The sequence below is a fragment of the Rhinoraja longicauda genome, chromosome 36, assembly GCF_053455715.1.
Source record: "Rhinoraja longicauda isolate Sanriku21f chromosome 36, sRhiLon1.1, whole genome shotgun sequence".
Classification (NCBI taxonomy): Eukaryota; Metazoa; Chordata; class Chondrichthyes; order Rajiformes; family Arhynchobatidae; genus Rhinoraja; species Rhinoraja longicauda.
The window spans coordinates 15,679,147-15,698,728 of NC_135988.1; the positions used below are offsets into that span (position 1 = coordinate 15,679,147).

The window sequence follows — 19,582 nt, forward strand, 5'->3', positions numbered from 1 at the left end:
ATGTCATTGGTGCAGTGATCGCCCATTGATCTCTTCTAAGTACTATCGCAACGTTTAAGAAACATTTGGACACGTACATGGATAGGATAGCTTTAGTGGGATATGGGCCAAACGCAGGCAGGTGGGATTAGTGTAGATGGGGCACGTGGGACAGCGTGGGCCAGTTGGGCCGAAGGGTCTGTTTCCACACTGCATGACTATAACTCTATCTCTGTGATTCTCTGTTGACGACGGCAATAGTGATGCGGTAAATAAGCCAAATAGCGAATAAAAATGATGTCAACATTCGTCCAACAACTGGTAGTGTAAGAAAATAACTGCAGATGCTGGTACAAATCGAAGGTATTTATTCACAAAATGCTGGAGTAACTCAGCAGGTCAGGCAGCATCTCTGGAGAGAAGGAATGGGTGACAATTCGAGTCTCGACCCGAAACGTCACCCATTCCTTCTCTCCTGCGATGCTGCCTGACCTGCTGAGTTACTCCAGCATTTTGTGAATAAATACCTTCGTCTAACAACTGATCAACGTCAGTAACAAAGAACTGCAGGTGCTGGTTTAAATCGAAGATGGACACAAAATGTTGGAGTAACTCAGCGGGACAGGCAGCATCTCTGGAGAGAAGGAATGGGTGACGTTGATCAGTTGTTAGACGATAGTTGACATCGCCTTTCTTCACAACTGGCTTATTTGCCGCATGACTATTGCCGTCGTCAATAGAGAGTGACAGAGATAGACTTATAAGGTCATGCAGTGTGGAAATAAGCCCTTCGGCCCAACTTGCCCACGCTATATCCTACATGTTCCATCTACACTAATCCCACCCGCCTCGTTTGCCCCAGAACCCACTAAAGCTATCCTATCCATGTAGCTGTCCAAATTAGGTTACACTTCCTTATCAATGCACCCCTCTCTCCCTTGACATCAGTCTGAAGAAGGGTCTCGACCCGAAACATCACCCATTCCTTCTCTCCAGAATTGCTACATGTCCCGCTGAGTTACTCCAGCATCTTGTGTCCATAACTGATCAACGTCGCTCCGTGTGTCACCTTCTGATATGAATACACTTTGAGCATTTGTGTTCATTCTACAACCTGTAGATTCTGGGCTGTCTTCAAAATGGTCAGCGCAGTCCTTCAGGTGACTGATAGCTCCCTGAATGTGATTAATGATAGGATTGGTCTGCAAATCAGAGCCCTCTTAATGTGGCAGCCTTGTGGGGATTTATTTGGAAATTTTGTGTTTTCTAAAGAAAATGCAAAACAACTTAAAAATAGCTTGCAAAGCAGGTTCCAGGGTTGATTCATTAAGTCAGGTTACTTAATTGAATATAACAGAGCGCACTCCAACTGAGTGTCCCAGCAGACCATTCCTCTTCATATAAGGGAGGGCTCATGTAACCAAACTGACACCTTGCAGACAGCGCCTAATGGGTAACTGTGCTTGACGCATAACATGGGCTATCCGGTCATCTTTGTGTTTGAAAGTATCTACTATCCGATTCTTGCAGCAGTCGGCATCACAGGTAAGGAATGGAACCAGTCAATGGGCATGTTTTTTTAATGTTCCTAAGTTCATGAGTTCATAAGGTCCAGGAGCAGAATTAGGAGCAGAACCCACCACGTTTAGTTTAGTTTAGTTTTAGACATACAGCGCGGAAACAGGCCCTTTCGGCCCACCGGGTCCGCGCCGACCAGCGATCCCCGCACATTAACACTATCCTATACCCACTAGGGAATTTTTTTAAAACATTTCCCAAGCCAATTAACCTACAAACCTGTACGTCTTTGGAGTGTGGGAGGAAAACCAAAGATCTCGGAGAAAACCCACGAACGTACAAACTCCGTACAGACAATACCCGTAGTTAGAATCGAACCCAGGTCTCGCTGCATTCGCTGTAAGACAGCAACACTACCGCTGCGCCACCATGCCGCCCTAACTCTTGATTAGTAAAGTCTACACTGCCATTCAATCGTGGTTGATCCACTATCATCAATAAGAGGCCACCACTGGACTCGCCCCCGCCACCCACCCCCCCCCCCCCCCCGCCCACCCCTTTTCCTTGCAGCATGCAAAGGGACGACCATCCCCGACTGCCCGGGGTCAAGCAGCAACCATTCTGCTTGGGCTGACATTCTCTTATACAAGCACACCCTCCCCCAAAATTTGGACAAAAAGTTTCGAACATAAATATTTCCCTCTCTGCAGATGCTGCCCGAGCCATTACCTGTTAATATCGGCATTTTCTGCCTTTATTTCAGTTGACCTATACTTCATCAATTTTAGGAGCAGAATAAGGCTGCTCGGCCCATCAAGTCTATTCCGCCATTCAATTATGAGAGATCTATCTTTCTCTCTCAACCCCATTCACCTGCCTTCTCCCCATTACCCCTGTCACCCTAACTCTTGATTAGTAAAGTCTACTCTGCCATTCAATCAGGGTCGATCTATCATTCTCTCTCCACCCCATTCTTCTATACTTTTCAGGAAGCTAGTCTTCTTCTTCTTCTTCTGTCGTGTGTCTTTTAGACCTGCAGCTCCGTTGAGGCGAGCCGGGCCAACGTGTCATCGTCCAGGTCAATCAGACCTCGTTCACCACTCGGTGGGCGGTATTTGGGGCAACTGGTGACTATGTGCTCCACTGCCTGTGTTGGGTCCCCACACTCGCTCAAGGCACTGTCCACGAGACCCCACCCCTCTTCATCGATACACCATGGCGTCGGACGTCTGTCCTCAAGCGATTGAGGGTTATCCACTGCTTTGGACAAGGAAGCTAGTAATGGGCTTCGACCCTGGCTCTGATTTATTTCCAGAGGCAGGTGATGATTTCCTTTCCCTTTCTGTTGCAGTGAACTTGGTGGCGATCGTAATCCTGTCCCGGGGAAAATGCGGACTCTCCAAATGTATTACTCGCTATCTGCTGGCCATGGCGGTGGCCGATGTAATGGTGGTGATCGTCGAAGTCATAATGAAGCGGATCAACAACATTTATTTGCCGATAAATATTTTGTTCATCACGCCAGTCTGTGCCATGAAACTAGTCTTAAAACACGCTGCCCTCGATTGCTCTGTCTGGTTCACTGTGGCTTTCACCTTTGATCGTTTCGTGGCCATTTCCTCTCCAAACCTCAGGCCAAGGTATTGTACCACAAGGACGGCAAGCGTGGTTATCGCAAGCGCGACGGCACTGGCCTGTTTGAGAAGCATCCCTTATTATTTTCTGTATGAACCCAGATATATAATTAACAACATCCCGTATTTCTGCGTTGAAACCGCTGCCTACTATACGTCGCCTTTCTGGGTGGGCATTGAGTGGTTCGACAGTATCTTAAACCCTTTCGTACCAAACTTCCTCATCCTTCTGTTCAACGCTCTTACAGTCAAACATATCATGAGGTCCAATAAAACCCGTAGGGCGCTCATGAGTAACATTGATGAAGGCAATGACTCCGAGAGCGAGAACCGTAAGAAGTCCATGATTTTGCTCTTTACTCTGTCTGCCAATTTCATCCTCCTGTGGACACCGTATTTAGTACATTCCTTAAAATGGCAAATGAAAAACTACAGCTACACAGACAAGTATTTCACCAACCCGATATACATCAACCAGCAAACAGGGTTCATGTTGCAACTACTGAGTTCCTGCACCAACACGTGTATCTATGGACTGACACAGAGGATGTTCAGACACGAGCTGTACAATGGGGTGAGATCCCTGCTCACACTCAATGGGCGACTCTGTAAATAGTAATTTCCTGACATAAAGCTGTTGCCAGTATTGCAGTGTTTCTTCGCTAGTTTAGTTTAGTGACACGGCGCGGAAACAGGCCCTTCGGCCCACCGAATCCCTCCCGACCAGAGACCCCTCTACACTGGCACTATCCACCATACTAGGAACAATTTAAAATATTTTACCGAAACCTATTAATCTACAAACCTGCTGGTCTCTGGAGTGTGCGTGTGTGTGGAAACCGGAGCACACGGAGAAAACCCACGCGATCGCGGTCACGGGGAGAACGGACAATAGACAATAGACAATAAACAATAGACAATAGGTGCAGGGGTAGGCCATTCGGCCCTTCGAGCCAGCACCACCATTCAATGTGATCATGGCTGATCATTCTCAATCAGTACCCCGTTCCTGCCTTCTCCCCATACCCCCTGACTCCGCTATCCCTAAGAGCTCCATCTAGCTCTCTCTTGAAAGCATCCAGAGAATTGGCCTCCACTGCCTTCTGAGGCAGAGAATTCCACAGATTTACAACTCTCTGACTGAAAAAGTTTTTCCTCATCTCCGTTCTAATCCCGGGACAAATCCCATACGGACAGCACCCGAAGTCAGGATCGAACCGGGTTCTCTGGAGCTGTCAGGCAGCAACTCTACCACTGCGCCGCTGTACCGCCCAATTATGCTGATTGGATTCTTCCTTTCAGAACTATTTGCTGGAGATCATCAAACAGATCTAATTGCGTATTAAACATACAAATTGGTAGAAGAAACCAATGAATTGGTCCAGTCCCGCGCATTAGATTTGGTATTAAAGTAGCACCTCCCTTTTGACTAAGCCAGAAGCGAAGGACAGAGAACGAATAAATAGGGAGTTTTCCAGTAAACGAAATGACTTCTCATCAATTAGACGCAACAATGTCTTAATGATTTGGAGTAATTAATTATGAACACTGAGCAAATACGTAATCGTTTTCAACTTGACCATTTCTATTGTCATTCATTGGAGATAAGATTATGCAGAAGTGGTTGAAAATAGTTAACTGCAAGACATTCTATGACGGAGTTTCAAACTGGAAATAGTGAGGTCAGTGAAGTTCATTCAAAGGAGAGTTGGAGGTGTTGAAACAGCCACATCTGGACGTCCATAGATGCAAAGAAATGAATAGAAAGTACGGAGATTACTTCAGATACTGAGGACCCCATACAGGAGGTGGATAGAACGTGCAGAAGAATGAAAATTAAGCCTGCATTAGCCCTCATTGTAACCGTGACTTGAAGTTCCTGGCACCGTTTTTTATAGCGGTAACAAGTATATTGAAGACAACAAGTATATTGAAGACAACAAGTATATTGAAGAGCAGAGAGGTGAGAGGCGATGGGGTCGAGGGGGTGTGATAGAGATAGAGAGAGTAAGATGGGTGAGTAGGGAGAGAGGGAAAGAGAAACAGATAGACAGAGAAATTAGTCAGGTGAGAGAGAGAAGGAGAAAGGGGACGAAGGGGAGAGAGGGGAAGGGAAGGGTATAGAGAGGAGAATGAGAGATAAGGAGAAAGGTGGAAGAGAGGGGAGCGAGAGAGGGGGAGACAGATTGTTACATAGAGAGAGAGGAGCAAAAGAGGATGAGACGGGGAAGCGGCAAACAGGGAGGCGAAAGAGAAAGGGGAGAGAAAGAGAGAGGAGAGAGAGAGAGAGGAGAAAGAGAAAAGGGGAGAGGGCATGAGAGAGGGGAGAACCACAGACAGACAAAGGAGGGAGGGAGAAGGGAACGGGATGGAAGGAAGGGGAAAGGGAATGGTAGAGTGAAAGAGGGGAGAGCGATGGAAGAGAGAGAGAGTACGAGGAAAGAGGAAAAGTGGTAAAGGGAGAAACCAGAGGGGGCGAGGTGAGGGTGAGGGGGCAACACAGGAGTGAGAGTGAAGAAAAAAGAAACCTGCGTCAGTTTTAGAAACGAAAGTCTATTAAAAGCAGTATTTAATGACAAAAGGTGAAAGCAGATTACGGTTTGTGAAGCTATAGGCTAAGAAATATACGTTCAGAGAAGGAATAAGTCTCAAAAACAAGTTTACTCTTGCCTAAAGGAAAAGGATGGTGCTAAAATGTAAAGTTGTCGAGGTCAATGATTTGAGTGAAAGGTGGTAAATTCTCCATGGTGATTGGTGATAACGCAATTCAATCTCATTGGTCCAGTGATCGGCCATTGATCTCTTCCAAGTACTATCGCAACGTTTAAGAAACAATTGGACAGGTACATGAATAGGATAGCTTTAGTGGGATATGGGCCAAACGCAGGCAGGTGGGATTAGTGTAGATGGGGCATGTGGGACAGCGTGGGCAAGTTGGGCCGAAGGGCCTGTTTCCACACTGCATGACTATAACTCTATCTCTGTGATTCTCTGTTGACGACGCCAATAGTCATGCGGTAAATAAGCCAATTGTGAATAAAAATGATGTCAACACTCGTACAAAAACTGATCAACGTCAGTCGGAAAGAACTGCAGGTGCTGGTTTAAATCGAAGATGGACACAAAATGCTGGAGTAACTCAGCAGGGCAGGCAGCATCTCTGGAGAGAAGGAATGGGTGAAGTTTTGGGTCGAGACCCTTCTTCGGCTCCCCCTTCCCAGTTCTCCTACCAGTCTAGCTGTCTCCGACTACATCTTATCTAAGTATCACGCCCGCTTCCCTGAAATCATTCTGAAGGGTCATCCACATTTTCCTTTATCCTGTTTCCAGACGTTGATCAGTTGTTAGACGAATGTTGACGTCACTTTTCTTCACAACTGGCTTATTTGCCGCATGACTATTGGCGTCGTCAATAGAGAGTCACAGAGATAGACTTATAGGGTCATGCAGTGTGGCAATAAGCCCTACGGCCCAACTTGCCCACGCTATCCTACATGTCCCATCTACACTAATCCCACCCGCCCGTTTGGCCCATATCCCACTAAAGCTATCCTATCCATGTAGCTGTCCAAATTAGGTTACACTTCCTTATTCATGCACCTCTCTCTCCCTTGACATCAGTCTGAAGAAGGGTCTCGACCCAAAACATCACCCATTCCTTCTCTCCAGAGATGCTACATGTCCCAGCATCTTGTGTCCATAACTGATCAACGTCGCTCCGTGTGTCACCTTCTGATATGAATACACTTTGAGTATTTGTGTACATTGTACAAGCTGTAGATTATGGGCTGTCTTCAAAATGGCCAGCGCAGTCCTTCAGGTGACTGATAGCTCCCAGAATGTGATTACCGATACGATTGGTCTGCAAATCAGAGCCCTCTTAATGTGGCAGCCTTGTGGGGATTTATTTGGAAAATTTGTGTTTTCTAAAGAAAATGCAAAACAACTTAAAAATAGCTTGCAAAGCAGGTTCCAGGGTTGGTTCATTAAGTCAGGTTACTTAATTGAATATAACAGAGCGCATTCCAACTGAGTGTCCCAGCAGACCATTCCTCTTCATATAAGGGAGGGCTCATGTAACCAAACTGACACATTGCAGACAGCGCCTAATGGGTAACTGTGCTTGACGCATAACATGGGCTATCCGGTCATCTTTGTGTTTGAAAGTATCTACTATCCGATTCTTGCAGCAGTCGGCATCACAGGTAAGGAATGGAACCAGTCAATGTGCATGTTTTTGAATGTTCCTAAATTCATGAGTTGATAAGTTCCAGGAGCAATATTAGGAGCAGAACCCACCACGTTTAGTTTAGTTTAGTTTTAGACATACAGCGCGGAAACAGGCCCCTTCGGCCCACCGGGTCCGCGCCGACCAGCGATCCCTGCACATTAACACTATCCTATACCCACTAGGGACATTTAAAAAAAACATTTACCAAGCCAATTAAACTACAAACCTGTACGTCTTTGGAGTGTGGAAGGAAACCAAAGATCTCGGAGAAAACCCACGAACGTACAAACTCCGTACAGACAATACCCGTAGTTAGAATCGAACCCAGGTCTAGCTGCATTCGCTGTAAGACAGCAACGCTACCGCTGCGCCACCATGCCGCCCTAACTCTTGATTAGTAAAGTCTACACTGCCATTCAATCGTGGTTGATCCACTATCTTCAATAAGAGGCCACCACTGGACTCGCCCCCGCCCCCGCCCCCCCCCCCCCCCGCCCACCCCTTTTCCTTGCAGCATGCAAAGGGGCGACCATCCCCGACTGCCCGGAACATACCTCCATCCCCACCAGCAACCATTCTGCTTGGGCTGACATTCTCTTATACAAGCACACCCTCCCCCTAAGTTTGGACAAAAAGTTTCGAACATAAATATTTCCCTCTCCGCAGATGCTGCCCGAGCCATTACCTGTTAATATCGGCATTTTCTGTCTTTATTTCAGTTGACCTATACTTTATCAATTTTAGGAGCAGAATAAGGCTGCTCGGCCCATCAAGTCTATTCCGCCATTCAATTATGAGAGATCTATCTTTCCCCCTCAACCCCATTCACCCGCCTTCTCCCCATTACCCCTGTCACCCGTACTAATGATTAGTAAAGTCTACTCTGCCATTCAATCATGGTTGACCTATCATTCTCTCTCAGCCCCATTCTTCTGCCTCCCCATTACCCCTGTCACCCTAACTCTTGATTAGTAAAGTCTACTCTGCCATTCAATCATGGTTGATCTATCATTCTCTCTCAACCCCATTCTTCTATACTTTTCAGGAAGCTAGTCTATCTTCTTCTTCTTCTGTCGTATGTCTTTTAGACCTGCAGCTCTGTTGAGGCGAGACGGGCCAACGTGTCATCGTCCAGGTCAATCAGACCTCGTTCACCACTCGGTGGGCGGTATTTGGGGCAACTGGTGACTATGTGCTCCACTGTCTGTGTTGTGTCTCCACACTCGCTGAAGGCACTGTCCACGAGACCCCACTTCTTCATCGCTACTCCATAGCGTCGGACGCCTGTCCTCAAGCGATTGAGGGTTATCCACTGCTTTGGACAAGGAAGCTAGTAATGTGCTTCGACCCTGGCTCTGATTTATTTCCAGAGGCAGGTGATGATTTCCTTTCCCTTTCTGTTGCAGTGAACTTGGTGGCGATCGTAATCCTGTCCCGGGGGAAATGTGGACTCTCCAGATGTATTACTCGCTATCTGCTGGCCATGGCGGTGGCCGATGTAATGGTGGTGATCGTCGAAGTCATAATGAAGCGGATCAACAACATTTATTTGCCGATAAATATTTTGTTCATCACGCCAGTCTGTGCAATGAAACTAGTCTTAAAACACGCTGCCCTCGATTGCTCTGTCTGGTTCACTGTGGCTTTCACCTTTGATCGTTTTGTGGCCATTTCCTCTCCAAACCTCAGGCCAAGGTATTGTACCATAAGGACGGCAAGCGTGGTTATCGCAAGCGCGACGGCACTGGCCTGTTTGAGAAGCATCCCTTATTATTTTCTGTATGAACCCAGATATATAATTAACAACATCCCGTATTTCTGCGTTGAAACCGCTGCCTACTATACGTCGCCTTTCTGGGTGGGCATTGAGTGGTTCGACAGTATCTTAAACCCTTTCGTACCAATCTTCCTCATCCTTCTGTTCAACGCTCTTACCGTCAAACATATCATGAGGTCCAATAAAACCCGTAGGGCGCTCATGAGTAACATTGATGAAGGCAATGATTCCGAGAGCGAGAACCGTAAGAAGTCCATGATTTTGCTCTTTACTCTGTCTGCCAATTTCATCCTCCTGTGGACACCGTATTTTGTACATTCCTTAAAATGGCAAATGAAAAACTACAACTACACAGACAAGTATTTCACCAACCCGATATACATCAACCAGCAAACAGGGTTCATGTTGCAACTACTGAGTTCCTGCACCAACACGTGTATCTATGGACTGACACAGAGGAAGTTCAGACAGGAGCTGAAAAATGGGGTGAAATACCTGGTTACACTGAATGGGAGACTCTGCCAATAGGTTTGCAATCTGTTATAACTATAGGTTTGCCATCATCGAACTCTTCTGTACCCGAAGGCACCAGGGAGATAATGGCTTGAAACAAGCTTGAGAAGGTAAATAAATAGACAATCAGGAAAAAAAATGGAATTTCTTGTCTCAGTTCTTACCCCTAATTTAAATAATACATTAACCATATTGGTCAAATTTTTAAAAGATCAGTAACTGAACAAATTCAAGGAGGGTGGGATAAAGGGGAAGGATTATAAAACAACATACTTTGGTTATTTGGATCTTTTTGGAGAACAATGTGAATACTGACAACATTGTTATCCTCCATCATTGTTCGTGATAGGCCAATTTTACTGGGCTGAGATTAGATTATGCTGCAGTAGAGAGGAAATAGTTAATTAAATGTAAAATGATGAACGTTTCATTCTAATCCTTTGTAGGTTTGGAGGGGGAACATACAATGTAGCCGAGAGAAAAATAAAAAAAATGATTAGGACATGTACAAAAAACTCAGAACACAAAACCTCGAGAAGATCAAAGCAGCAGAGGTGAGATTGAAAATGAAAGTTTGAAGAAATTGTGTCAGGTGAAGTCAAGCAGTATCTTTAGATGCCAAAAATCAGAGATTATTGGAAATACTCAGCCTTCAATTGTCAGAGTTTTGAAGGGAACGCTGCAAAGGGGCGGCAGGCAATAAGTATCTTGGTGAAGGTGGCAGAAATTGAACTAATAAATTCCAGGTACAATCCATTGATTTCTACACATGCCATCTTCCCCAGATATGTTTCGAACAATCCAGGAATCTAACAACTGCCATGCCCATCCCCTCCCCTCGTATCTTCAGCCATACTGTTCGAACTCATTCCATCGGGCAGACGATACAAGGCCTTCTACGCCTGCACCTCCAGACTCAGGAATGTAAGGGATTTCTGCGCCGAGCTTTCGCCCGACCTAAGGTCCCCGTGCCTTGCTCTGATCCCTTGACCAGGCCACGCACACTGGTTCCCCGTGAGTGGTTCGACCCACTCACCCCCTACGGTTCTAGACACTGGACTTAGATGCAGGAGCATTTATAGTGCAGAAAATTCAACCAGACCAGATTTGAAGACCAGGGTTTAAATGGAAAAGGCTTTTATTGAGCGCTTGGGACTATTGTCTATGAATACTTATACAGTTCTATAAGACATATCTATAAGACACATACCGAATTACATGAATGCTTTTGACTATGAATTCTAAAACGCACAGTTCTACAAGACATATACACGACTGTAAGATGGGGAACGTACGACACATCGCAAAATGGACCAACACATATTCCTTTACACACCCACGTTTATTCAAACCACCCTCCCCTCTACACTAAACTATGTCCAGGATATGCAGGATTGGGGTACATGCTCACCATGGGGCTATTACTGGGGTTACTGGCTGTTCGTGCTGCTTCTCCGCTGCTTTCCGTGAGGGTCGTGCTTGTCCCCTGAGTTTCTTCCTTCCGTTTCTTGCGTTCCTTGCAGGTTTTCTTGCAGTATTTCTTCTCGAGTTGCGTGCCGGTTCCTCTCTCTTGCACTTCGCTTCTTCTTGCCTGCCTTTTCTTCCTCCTGCATCCGTTTGACTTCTTTCTTGCAGTATTTCTTCTTGCATTCCTTGCATGATTTTAAAACCCAAAAGTCGTGGCCAGTTATACTATTCTGACCCGTCCTATCTCCCACCAGATCTTGGGATCTCTTTGTTCAAAAAGATATGTATGAGTTTTCTCTCTGATCTGCGCTTATGTCCGGGGATACCGGGGATGGCCAGATGGTGTTAATTGGTATTTCATTGCGAGGTGATGGGTTTAACTGGTTTCCCATCACCTACCAGGTAGTTTTCTATGGGCTATTGTGCCCCCTTAACGAGATTAACTGTGTAGGTCGGCTTGGGGCATTGTGAGTATGCTGATGTCAGTGCCCCAGTGTCTGGACTTCGACCTGGTTTCGCAAGCTTCTGCATGGCCAATACCTATCCATTGTTCTGGCCATGGCTTTGCAGAAACCTAGAGACTGGGCTGTAAGGTTTTTGCTTTTGTGGCTGGTCCCTTGGAAAAAACCGACCGCAACCTTTCTCCGCTATCAGCCCCAGTCTCCCGTTTAAAATGTCCAAACTGCAGCTCTTTGGTTTTGTGTTGCTTTCAGAATGAGGGAAAACTTCTCAAATCTTACAGGAACAGCTTCATCCCCAGGGCCATAGCTGCTATGAACAGGTCCTGCTGAGCCGGATGGTCACATCGCACAGTGATCCGGCACAGATCTACTTGCACTTTATTCTGTTTTAAAACTGTTACAATTTGTTTCATTGGGTTGTTTAAATTAATACTGACTAGCTAATTAAATTATTGCACCGTATGGGATGCACATTCCCAATCTCGCTGTACCCCTGTACAATGACAATAAAGATATATTGTATTGTATTGTATTGTATACATTCGTCCGATTCATCGTCCTATCCCCATATTCACTGGCAATGGATATAATGCCACAATTAAAAGAGGGTATGCACAATGACCAGGCATTTTTCACCCTTGCATCAAGTACCATCGTGGACATGCCCTCGGGCTGTTTACCATCACCCTTCACAAGCTCCATCTCCCGTTCTGTGACCTGGATAACCCCGGCACCAGTGAGAGAACACACCATCCTCGTTATGGCCGCAGATGTCCCTGTCCATTTACGCCATCATTTCTTGCCCTTTATGCTCCTCTATTGTGCAGCTGAGCCCCAATGCCACCCTGCCCACACACAGCCCACGGTGAGATTACAAGAACCTCCTCATCGAAGCCCCTTCCCCAACCAAAGCCCGCAGTCTGAACATCCGCCATGCACCAAACAACAAGTGTAGTTAATCCCATTTAACCAAGCAATTCCTTTCTAGTATAAGTAATAGGTGACCTGATGTTGTGAATGTGGGAAGTGAAATATCCTGAGATCCAAAATATCATGTCCAGCATCTGCCCTCTTTTGCTTCTCTATCTTACTGCAAAGACTGCATTTGTACAGTAACATCTCCCTCTGTTGGTAAGCACCGAAACAAGATATTGCATGGCGCAATTATAATGTGTGAGCAGCTACTGTAAATTCTATACAATACAGAAAAACTGATCGGTCTGAAGAAGAGTCCCGACCAAAAACTTCATCTAAACGTTACCTCCACTGAAGCAGCCTGACTCGCTGAGTTCCTCCAGCGTCTGCAAGTCCTGGGGTCTCAAATATTTAGGCATCATCTACATCTGGTGGTGTATCCTTCACATTGCAATAGTATACTTGCCGTCACGGAGTCCCTGAAGATAATTATGAGTTGATTAAGAGGGACACAAGAAACAGCAGATGTTGAAATATTGAGCAAAACACAAAGGGGCAGCAGTGGATTTGCAGAGACCCGGGTTCGATGCTGACTACGGGTGCTGTCTGTACCTAGTTTGCATGTTCTCTCTATGACCGTGTGGGTTTTCTCCGGGTGCTCTGGTTTCCTCCTTCATTCCAAAGATCTTCAGGGTTTGTAAATTAATTGGCTTAGGTAAAAATTGAATACTAGAATACTATCTATTAGGTACATTATTGACTGATGTTATATACGACTGACCAGTTATATTATTTACCAGAGAACTATCTATTAGGTGCATTAATAATTGGAATGTTATATATTAGTTATATTATTTACTAGAGTACTATCTATTAGGTACATTATTGACTGAATGGTATATATCAGTTATATTATTTACTAGAGTACTATCTAGTAGGTACGTTATTGACTGGAATATTATATACTAGTTATATTATTTACTGAAGTACTATATATTAGTTATATTATTTACTAAAGTACTATATACGAGTTATATTATTTACTAGAGTACAATTAGGTACATTATTGACTGGAATATTATGCACCAGTCATATTATTTACTGCAGTACTATATATTAGTTATATTATTTACTGCAGTACTATATACTAGTTATATTATCTACTGCAGTACTATATATTAGTTATATTATTTACTAGAGTACTATATATTAGTTATATTATTTACTGGAGTACTATATACTAGTTATATTATTAACTAGAGTACTATTTACCAGTTATATTATTTACTGGAGTACTATATACCAGTTATATTATTTACTAGAGTACTATATAACAGTTATATTATTTATTAGAGTACTATATACCTGTTATATAATTTACTAGAGTACTATATACTAGTTATATTATTTACTAGAGTACTATGTACTAGTTATATTATTTACTAGAGTACTAGTAGGCACATTATTGACTGGAATATTATGGACCTCGATTGATGCAAAGAAATGAATAGAAAGTACGGAGATTACTTCAGATACTGAGGACCCCATACAGGAGGTAGATAGAACGTGCAGAAGAATGAAAATTAAGCCTGCATTAAATCATTGTAACCGTGACTTGAAGTTCCTGGCACTGTTTGTTATAGCGGTAACAAGTATATTGAAGACAACAAGTATATTGAAGAGGAGAGAGGTGAGAGGGGATGGGGTGGGGTCGAGGGGGTGTGAGAGAGATAGAGAGAGTAAGATGGGTGAGTAGGGAGAGAGGGAAAGAGAAACAGATAGAAAGAATGAGAAGTGAGTCAGGTGAGAGAGAGAATCAGAAAGGGGACGAAGGGAAGAGAGGGGAAGGGAAGGGTATAGAGAGGAGAATGAGAGAGTGGGGGAAAGGTGGAAGAGAGGGGAGCGAGAGAGGGGGAGACAGATTGTTACATAGAGAGGGAGGAGCAAAAGACGATGAGACGTGGAAGCGGCAAACAGAGAGGAGAAAGAGGAAGGGGAGAGAAAGAGAGAGGAGAGAGAGAGAGAGAGAGGAGAGAGAGAGAGAGAGAGAGGAGAAAGAGAAAAGGGGAGAGGGCAAGAGAGAGGGGAGAACCACAGACAGACAAAGGAGGGAGGGAGAAGGGAACGGGATGGAAGGAAGGGGAAAGGGAATGGTAGAGTGAAAGAGGGGAGAGCGATGGAAGAGAGAGAGAGTACAAGGAAAGAGGAAAAGAGGTAAAGAGAGAAACCAGAGTGGAGGAGAGGGTGAGGGGGCAACACGGGAGTGAGAGTGAAGAAAAAAGAAATCTGCGTCACTTTTAGACAAGAAAGTCTATTAAAAGCAGTAATTTAATGACAAAAGGTGAAAGCAGATTACGTTTGGTGAAGCTACAGGCTAAGAAATATACGTTCAGAGAAGGAATAAGTCTCAAAAACAAGTTTACCCTTGCCCAAAGGAAAAGGAGGTGTTAAAATGTAAAGATGTCGAGGTCGATGTTTTGAGTGAAAGGTGGTAAATTCTCCATGGTGATTGATGATAACGCAATTCAATCTCATTGGTCCAGTGATCGGCCATTGATCTCTTCCAAGTACTATCGCAACGTTTAAGAAACATTTGGACAGGTACATGGATAGGATAGCTTTAGTGGGATATGGGCCAAACGCAGGCAGGTGGGATTAGTGTAGATGGGGCATGTGGGACAGCGTGGGCAAGTTGGGCCGAAGGGCCTGCTTCCACACTGCATGACTATAACTCTATCTCTGTGATTCTCTGTTGACGACTCCAATAGTCATGCGGTAAATAAGTCAATTGTGAATAAAAATGATGTCAACATTCGTCTAACAACTGATCAACGTCAGTAGGAAAGAACTGCAGGTTCTGGTTTAAATCGAAGATGGACACAAAATGCTGGAGTAACTCAGCGGGACAGGCAGCATTTCTGGAGAGAAGGAATGGGTGACGTTTCGGGTCGAGACCCTTCTTCGGCTCCCCCTTCCTACCAGTCTTGCTGTCTCCGACTACATTTTATGTCTGTAACGCCCACTCCCCTCACATCAGTCTGAAGAAGGGTCATCTACATTTTCCTTGGACTCCATCCCCTTTATCCCTTTTCCAGACGTTGATCAGTCGTTAGACGAATGTTGATATCACTTTTCTTCACAACTGGCTTATTTGCCGCATGACTATTTCCGTCGTCAATCGAGAGTCACAGAGATAGACTTATCGAGTCATGCAGTGTGGAAATAAGCCCTTCGGCCCAACGTGCCCACGCTATCCTACATGCCCATCTACACTAATCCCACCCGCCTGCGTTTCGCCCATATCCCACTAAAGCTAACCTATCCATGTAGCTGTCCAAATTAGGTTACACTTTCTTATCAATGCACCTCTCTCTCACTTGACATCAGTCTGAAGAAGGGTCTCGACCCGAAACATCACCCATTCCTTCTCTCCAGAGATGCTACATGTCCCGCTGAGTTACTCCAGCATCTTGTGTCCATAACTGATCAACGTCGCTCCGTGTGTCACCTTCTGATATGAATACACTTTGAGCATTTGTGTTCATTCTACAAGCTGTAGATACTGGGCTGTCTTCAAAATGGTCAGCTCAGTCCTTCAGGTGACTGATAGCTCCCTGAATGTGATTACAGATACGATGGGTCTGCAAATCAGAGCCCTCTTAATGTGGCAGCCTTATGGGGATTTATTTGGAAATTTTGTGTTTTCTAAAGAAAATGCAAAACAACTTAAAAATAGCTTGCAAAGCAGGTTCCAAGGTTGGTTCATTAAGTCAGGTTACTTAATTGAATATAACAGAGCGCACTCCAACTGAGTGTCCCAGCAGACCATTCCGCTTCATATAAGGGAGGTCTCATGTAACCAAACTGACACCTTGCAGACAGCGCCTAATGGGTAACTGTGCTTGACGCATAACATGGGCTATCCGGTCATCTTTGTGTTTGAAAGTATCTACTATCCGATTCTTGCCGCAGTCGGCATCACAGGTAAGGAATGGAACCCGTCAATTGGCATGTTTTTGAATGTTCCTAAGTTCATGAGTTCATAAGGTCCAGGAGCAGAATTAGGAGCAGAACCCACCACGTTTAGTTTAGTTTAGTTTTAGACATACAGTGCGGAAACAGGCCCTTTCGGCCCACCAGGTCCGCGCCGACCAGCGATCCCCGCACATTAACAGTATCCTATTATTCACAAAATGCTGGAGTAACTCAGCAGGTCAGGCAGCATCTCGGGAGAGAAGGAATGGGTGACGTTTCGGGTCGAGACCCTTCTTCAGACTGATGTCGGGGGTGGGACAAAGGAAGGATATAGGTGGAGACAGGAAGATAGAGGGAGATCTGGGAAGGAGGAGGGGAAGGGAGGGACAGAGGAGCTATCTGAAGTTGGAGAAGTCAACGTTCATACCACCGGGCCGCAAACTGCCCAGGCGAAATATGAGGTGCTGCTCCTCCAATTTCCGGCGGGCCTCACTATGGCACTGGAGGAGGCCCATGACAGAGAGGTCAGACTGGGAATGGGAGGGGGAGTTGAAGTGCTGGGCCACCGGGAGATCAGTGGCGTTAATGCGGACCGAGCGCAGGTGTTCAGCGAAGCGATCGCCGAGCCTGCGCTTGGTTTCGCCGATATAGATGAGTTGACATCTAGAGCAGCGGATGCAATAGATGAGGTTGGAGGAGGTGCAGGTGAACCTCTGTCTCACCTGGAAAGAATGTTTGGGTCCTTTGATGGAGTTGAGGGGGGAGGTAAAGGGACAGGTGTTGCATCTCGTGCGGTTGCAAGGGAAAGTGCCCGGGGTTAGGGTGGTTTGGGTAGGAAGGGACGAGTGGACCAGGGAGTTGCGGAGGGAACGGTCTCTGCGGAATGCAGAGAGGGGAGGGGATGGGAAGATATGGCCAGTGGTGGGGTCCTGTTGTAGGTGACGGAAATGTTGGTGGATGATATGTTGGATCCGCTGGCTGGTGGGGTGGAAGGTGAGAACGAGGGGGATCCTGTCCTTGTTGCGAGTGGGGGGATGGGGAGCAAGAGCGGAGCTGCGGGATGTAGAAGAGACCCTAGTGAGAGCCTCATCTATAATGGAGGAGGGGAAGCCCCGTTTTCTGAAAAACGAGGACATCTCGGAAGCCCTAGTCTGAAACACCTCATCCCGGGCACAGATGCGGCGTAGACGGAGGAATTGGGAGTAGGGGATAGACTTTTTGCAGGGGACCGGGTGGGAAGAAGTGTAGTCCAGATAGCTGTGCGAGTCGGTGGGCTTGTAATAAATGTCCGTCACTAATTTTTCTCCTGTGATGGAGATGGTGAGGTCCAGAAACGGGAGGGAGATGTCAGAGATAGCCCAGGTATATTTAAGGGCAGGATGGAAATTGGAGGTGAAGTGTATAAAGTCAGTGAGTTCTGCATGGGTGCAAGAGGTAGCACCAATGCAGTCGTCGATGTAGCGGAGGTAGAGTTCGGGGATGGGGCCAGTGTACGTCTGGAACAGGGATTGTTCGACGTACCCGACAAAGAGGCAGGCGTAGCTAGGGCCCATGCGAGTGCCCATAGCTACGCCTCTGGTTTGGAGGAAGTGGGAGGAGTCAAAGGAGAAGTCAAAGGAAGTGGGAGGAGTCAAAGGAGAAAACAGTATCCTATACCCACTAGGAACATTTCTATTTAACATTTACCAAGCCAATTAACCTACAAACCTGTACGTCTTTGGAATGTGGGAGGAAACCAAAGATCCGGGAGAAAACCCACGAACGTACAAACTCCGTACAGACAGAACCCGTAGTTAGGATCGAACCCAGGTCTCGCTGCATTCGGCAGCAACTCTACCGCTACCGCCCTAACTCTTGATCAGTAAAGTCTACTCCGCCATTCAATCATGGTTGACCTATCATTGTCTCTCAGCCCCATTCCTCTGTCTCCTCATTACCCCTGTCACATTAACTCTTGATTCGTAAAGTCTACGCTGCCATTCAATCAGGGTTGATCTATCATTCTCTCAGCCCCATTCCTCTGTCTCCTCATTACCCCTGTCACCTTAACTCTTGATTCGTAAAGTCTACGCTGCCATTCAATCAGGGTTGATCTATCATTCTCTCCCAACCCCAATCTTCTATACTTTTCAGGAAGCTAGTAATGTGCTTCGACCCTGGCACTGATTTATTTCCAGAGGCAGGTGATGATTTCCTTTCCCTTTCTGTTGCAGTGAACTTGGTGGCGATCGTAATCCTGTCCCGGGGAAAATGCGGACTCTCCAAATGTATTACTCTCTATCTGCTGGCCATGGCGGTGGCCGATGTAATGGTGGTGACCATCGAAGTCATACTGAAGCGGATCAACGACATTTATTTGCCGATAAATATTTTGTTCATCACGCCAGTCTGTGCCATGAAACTAGTCTTAAAACTCGCTGCCCTCGATTGCTCTGTCTGGTTCACTGTGGCTTTCACCTTTGATCGTTTTGTGGCCATTTCCTCTGCAAACCTCAGGCCAAGGTATTGCACCACAAGGACGGCAAGCGTGGTTATCGCAAGCGCGACGGCACTGGCCTGTTTGACAAACATCCCTTTTTATTTTTCGTATGAACCCAGATATATAATTAACAACATCCCGTATTTCTGCCTTGATACAGCTGCCTACTTTACCTCGCCTTTCTGGGTGGGCATTGAGTGGTTAGACAGTATCTTAAACCCTTTCGTACCAATCTTCCTCATCCTTCTGTTCAACGCTCTTACCGTCAAACATATCATGAGGTCCAATAAAACCCGTAGGGCGCTCATGAGTAAAATTGATGAAGGCAATGACTCCGAGAGCAAGAACCGTAAGAAGTCCATGATTTTGCTCTTTACTCTGTCTGCCAATTTCATCCTCCTATGGACACCGTATTTTGTACATTCGTTAAAATGGCAAATGAATAACTACAACTACACAGACAAGTATTTCACCAACCCGATATACATCAACCAGCAAACAGGGTTCATGTTGCAACTACTGAGTTCCTGCACCAACACTTGTATCTATGGGCTGACACAGAGGAAGTTCAGACAGGAGCTGAAAAATGGGGTGAAATACCTGGTTACACTGAATGGGAGACTCTGCCAATAG

The 19,582-nt window shown here is 45.7% G+C and overlaps 3 protein-coding genes across 3 annotated transcripts; all 3 read left to right on the plus strand.

The window, feature by feature from the left end:
- The first annotated feature begins 1,454 nt into the window (after positions 1-1,454).
- LOC144610383 (putative G-protein coupled receptor 139) lies at positions 1,455-3,747 on the plus strand. Its single transcript, XM_078429018.1, has 2 exons — positions 1,455-1,524; positions 2,849-3,747. The coding sequence occupies exons 1-2, from the start codon at positions 1,455-1,457 to the stop codon at positions 3,745-3,747; spliced, it is 969 nt and encodes a 322-aa protein (XP_078285144.1).
- A 3,519-nt stretch (positions 3,748-7,266) lies between these two features.
- On the plus strand, positions 7,267-9,667 carry LOC144610384 (putative G-protein coupled receptor 139). The gene is made up of 2 exons (XM_078429019.1): positions 7,267-7,336; positions 8,769-9,667. Exons 1-2 carry the CDS (start codon positions 7,267-7,269, stop codon positions 9,665-9,667), a joined length of 969 nt encoding a protein of 322 aa, XP_078285145.1.
- A 6,742-nt stretch (positions 9,668-16,409) lies between these two features.
- LOC144610385 (putative G-protein coupled receptor 139) lies at positions 16,410-19,582 on the plus strand. The gene is made up of 2 exons (XM_078429020.1): positions 16,410-16,479; positions 18,684-19,582. The coding sequence occupies exons 1-2, from the start codon at positions 16,410-16,412 to the stop codon at positions 19,580-19,582; spliced, it is 969 nt and encodes a 322-aa protein (XP_078285146.1).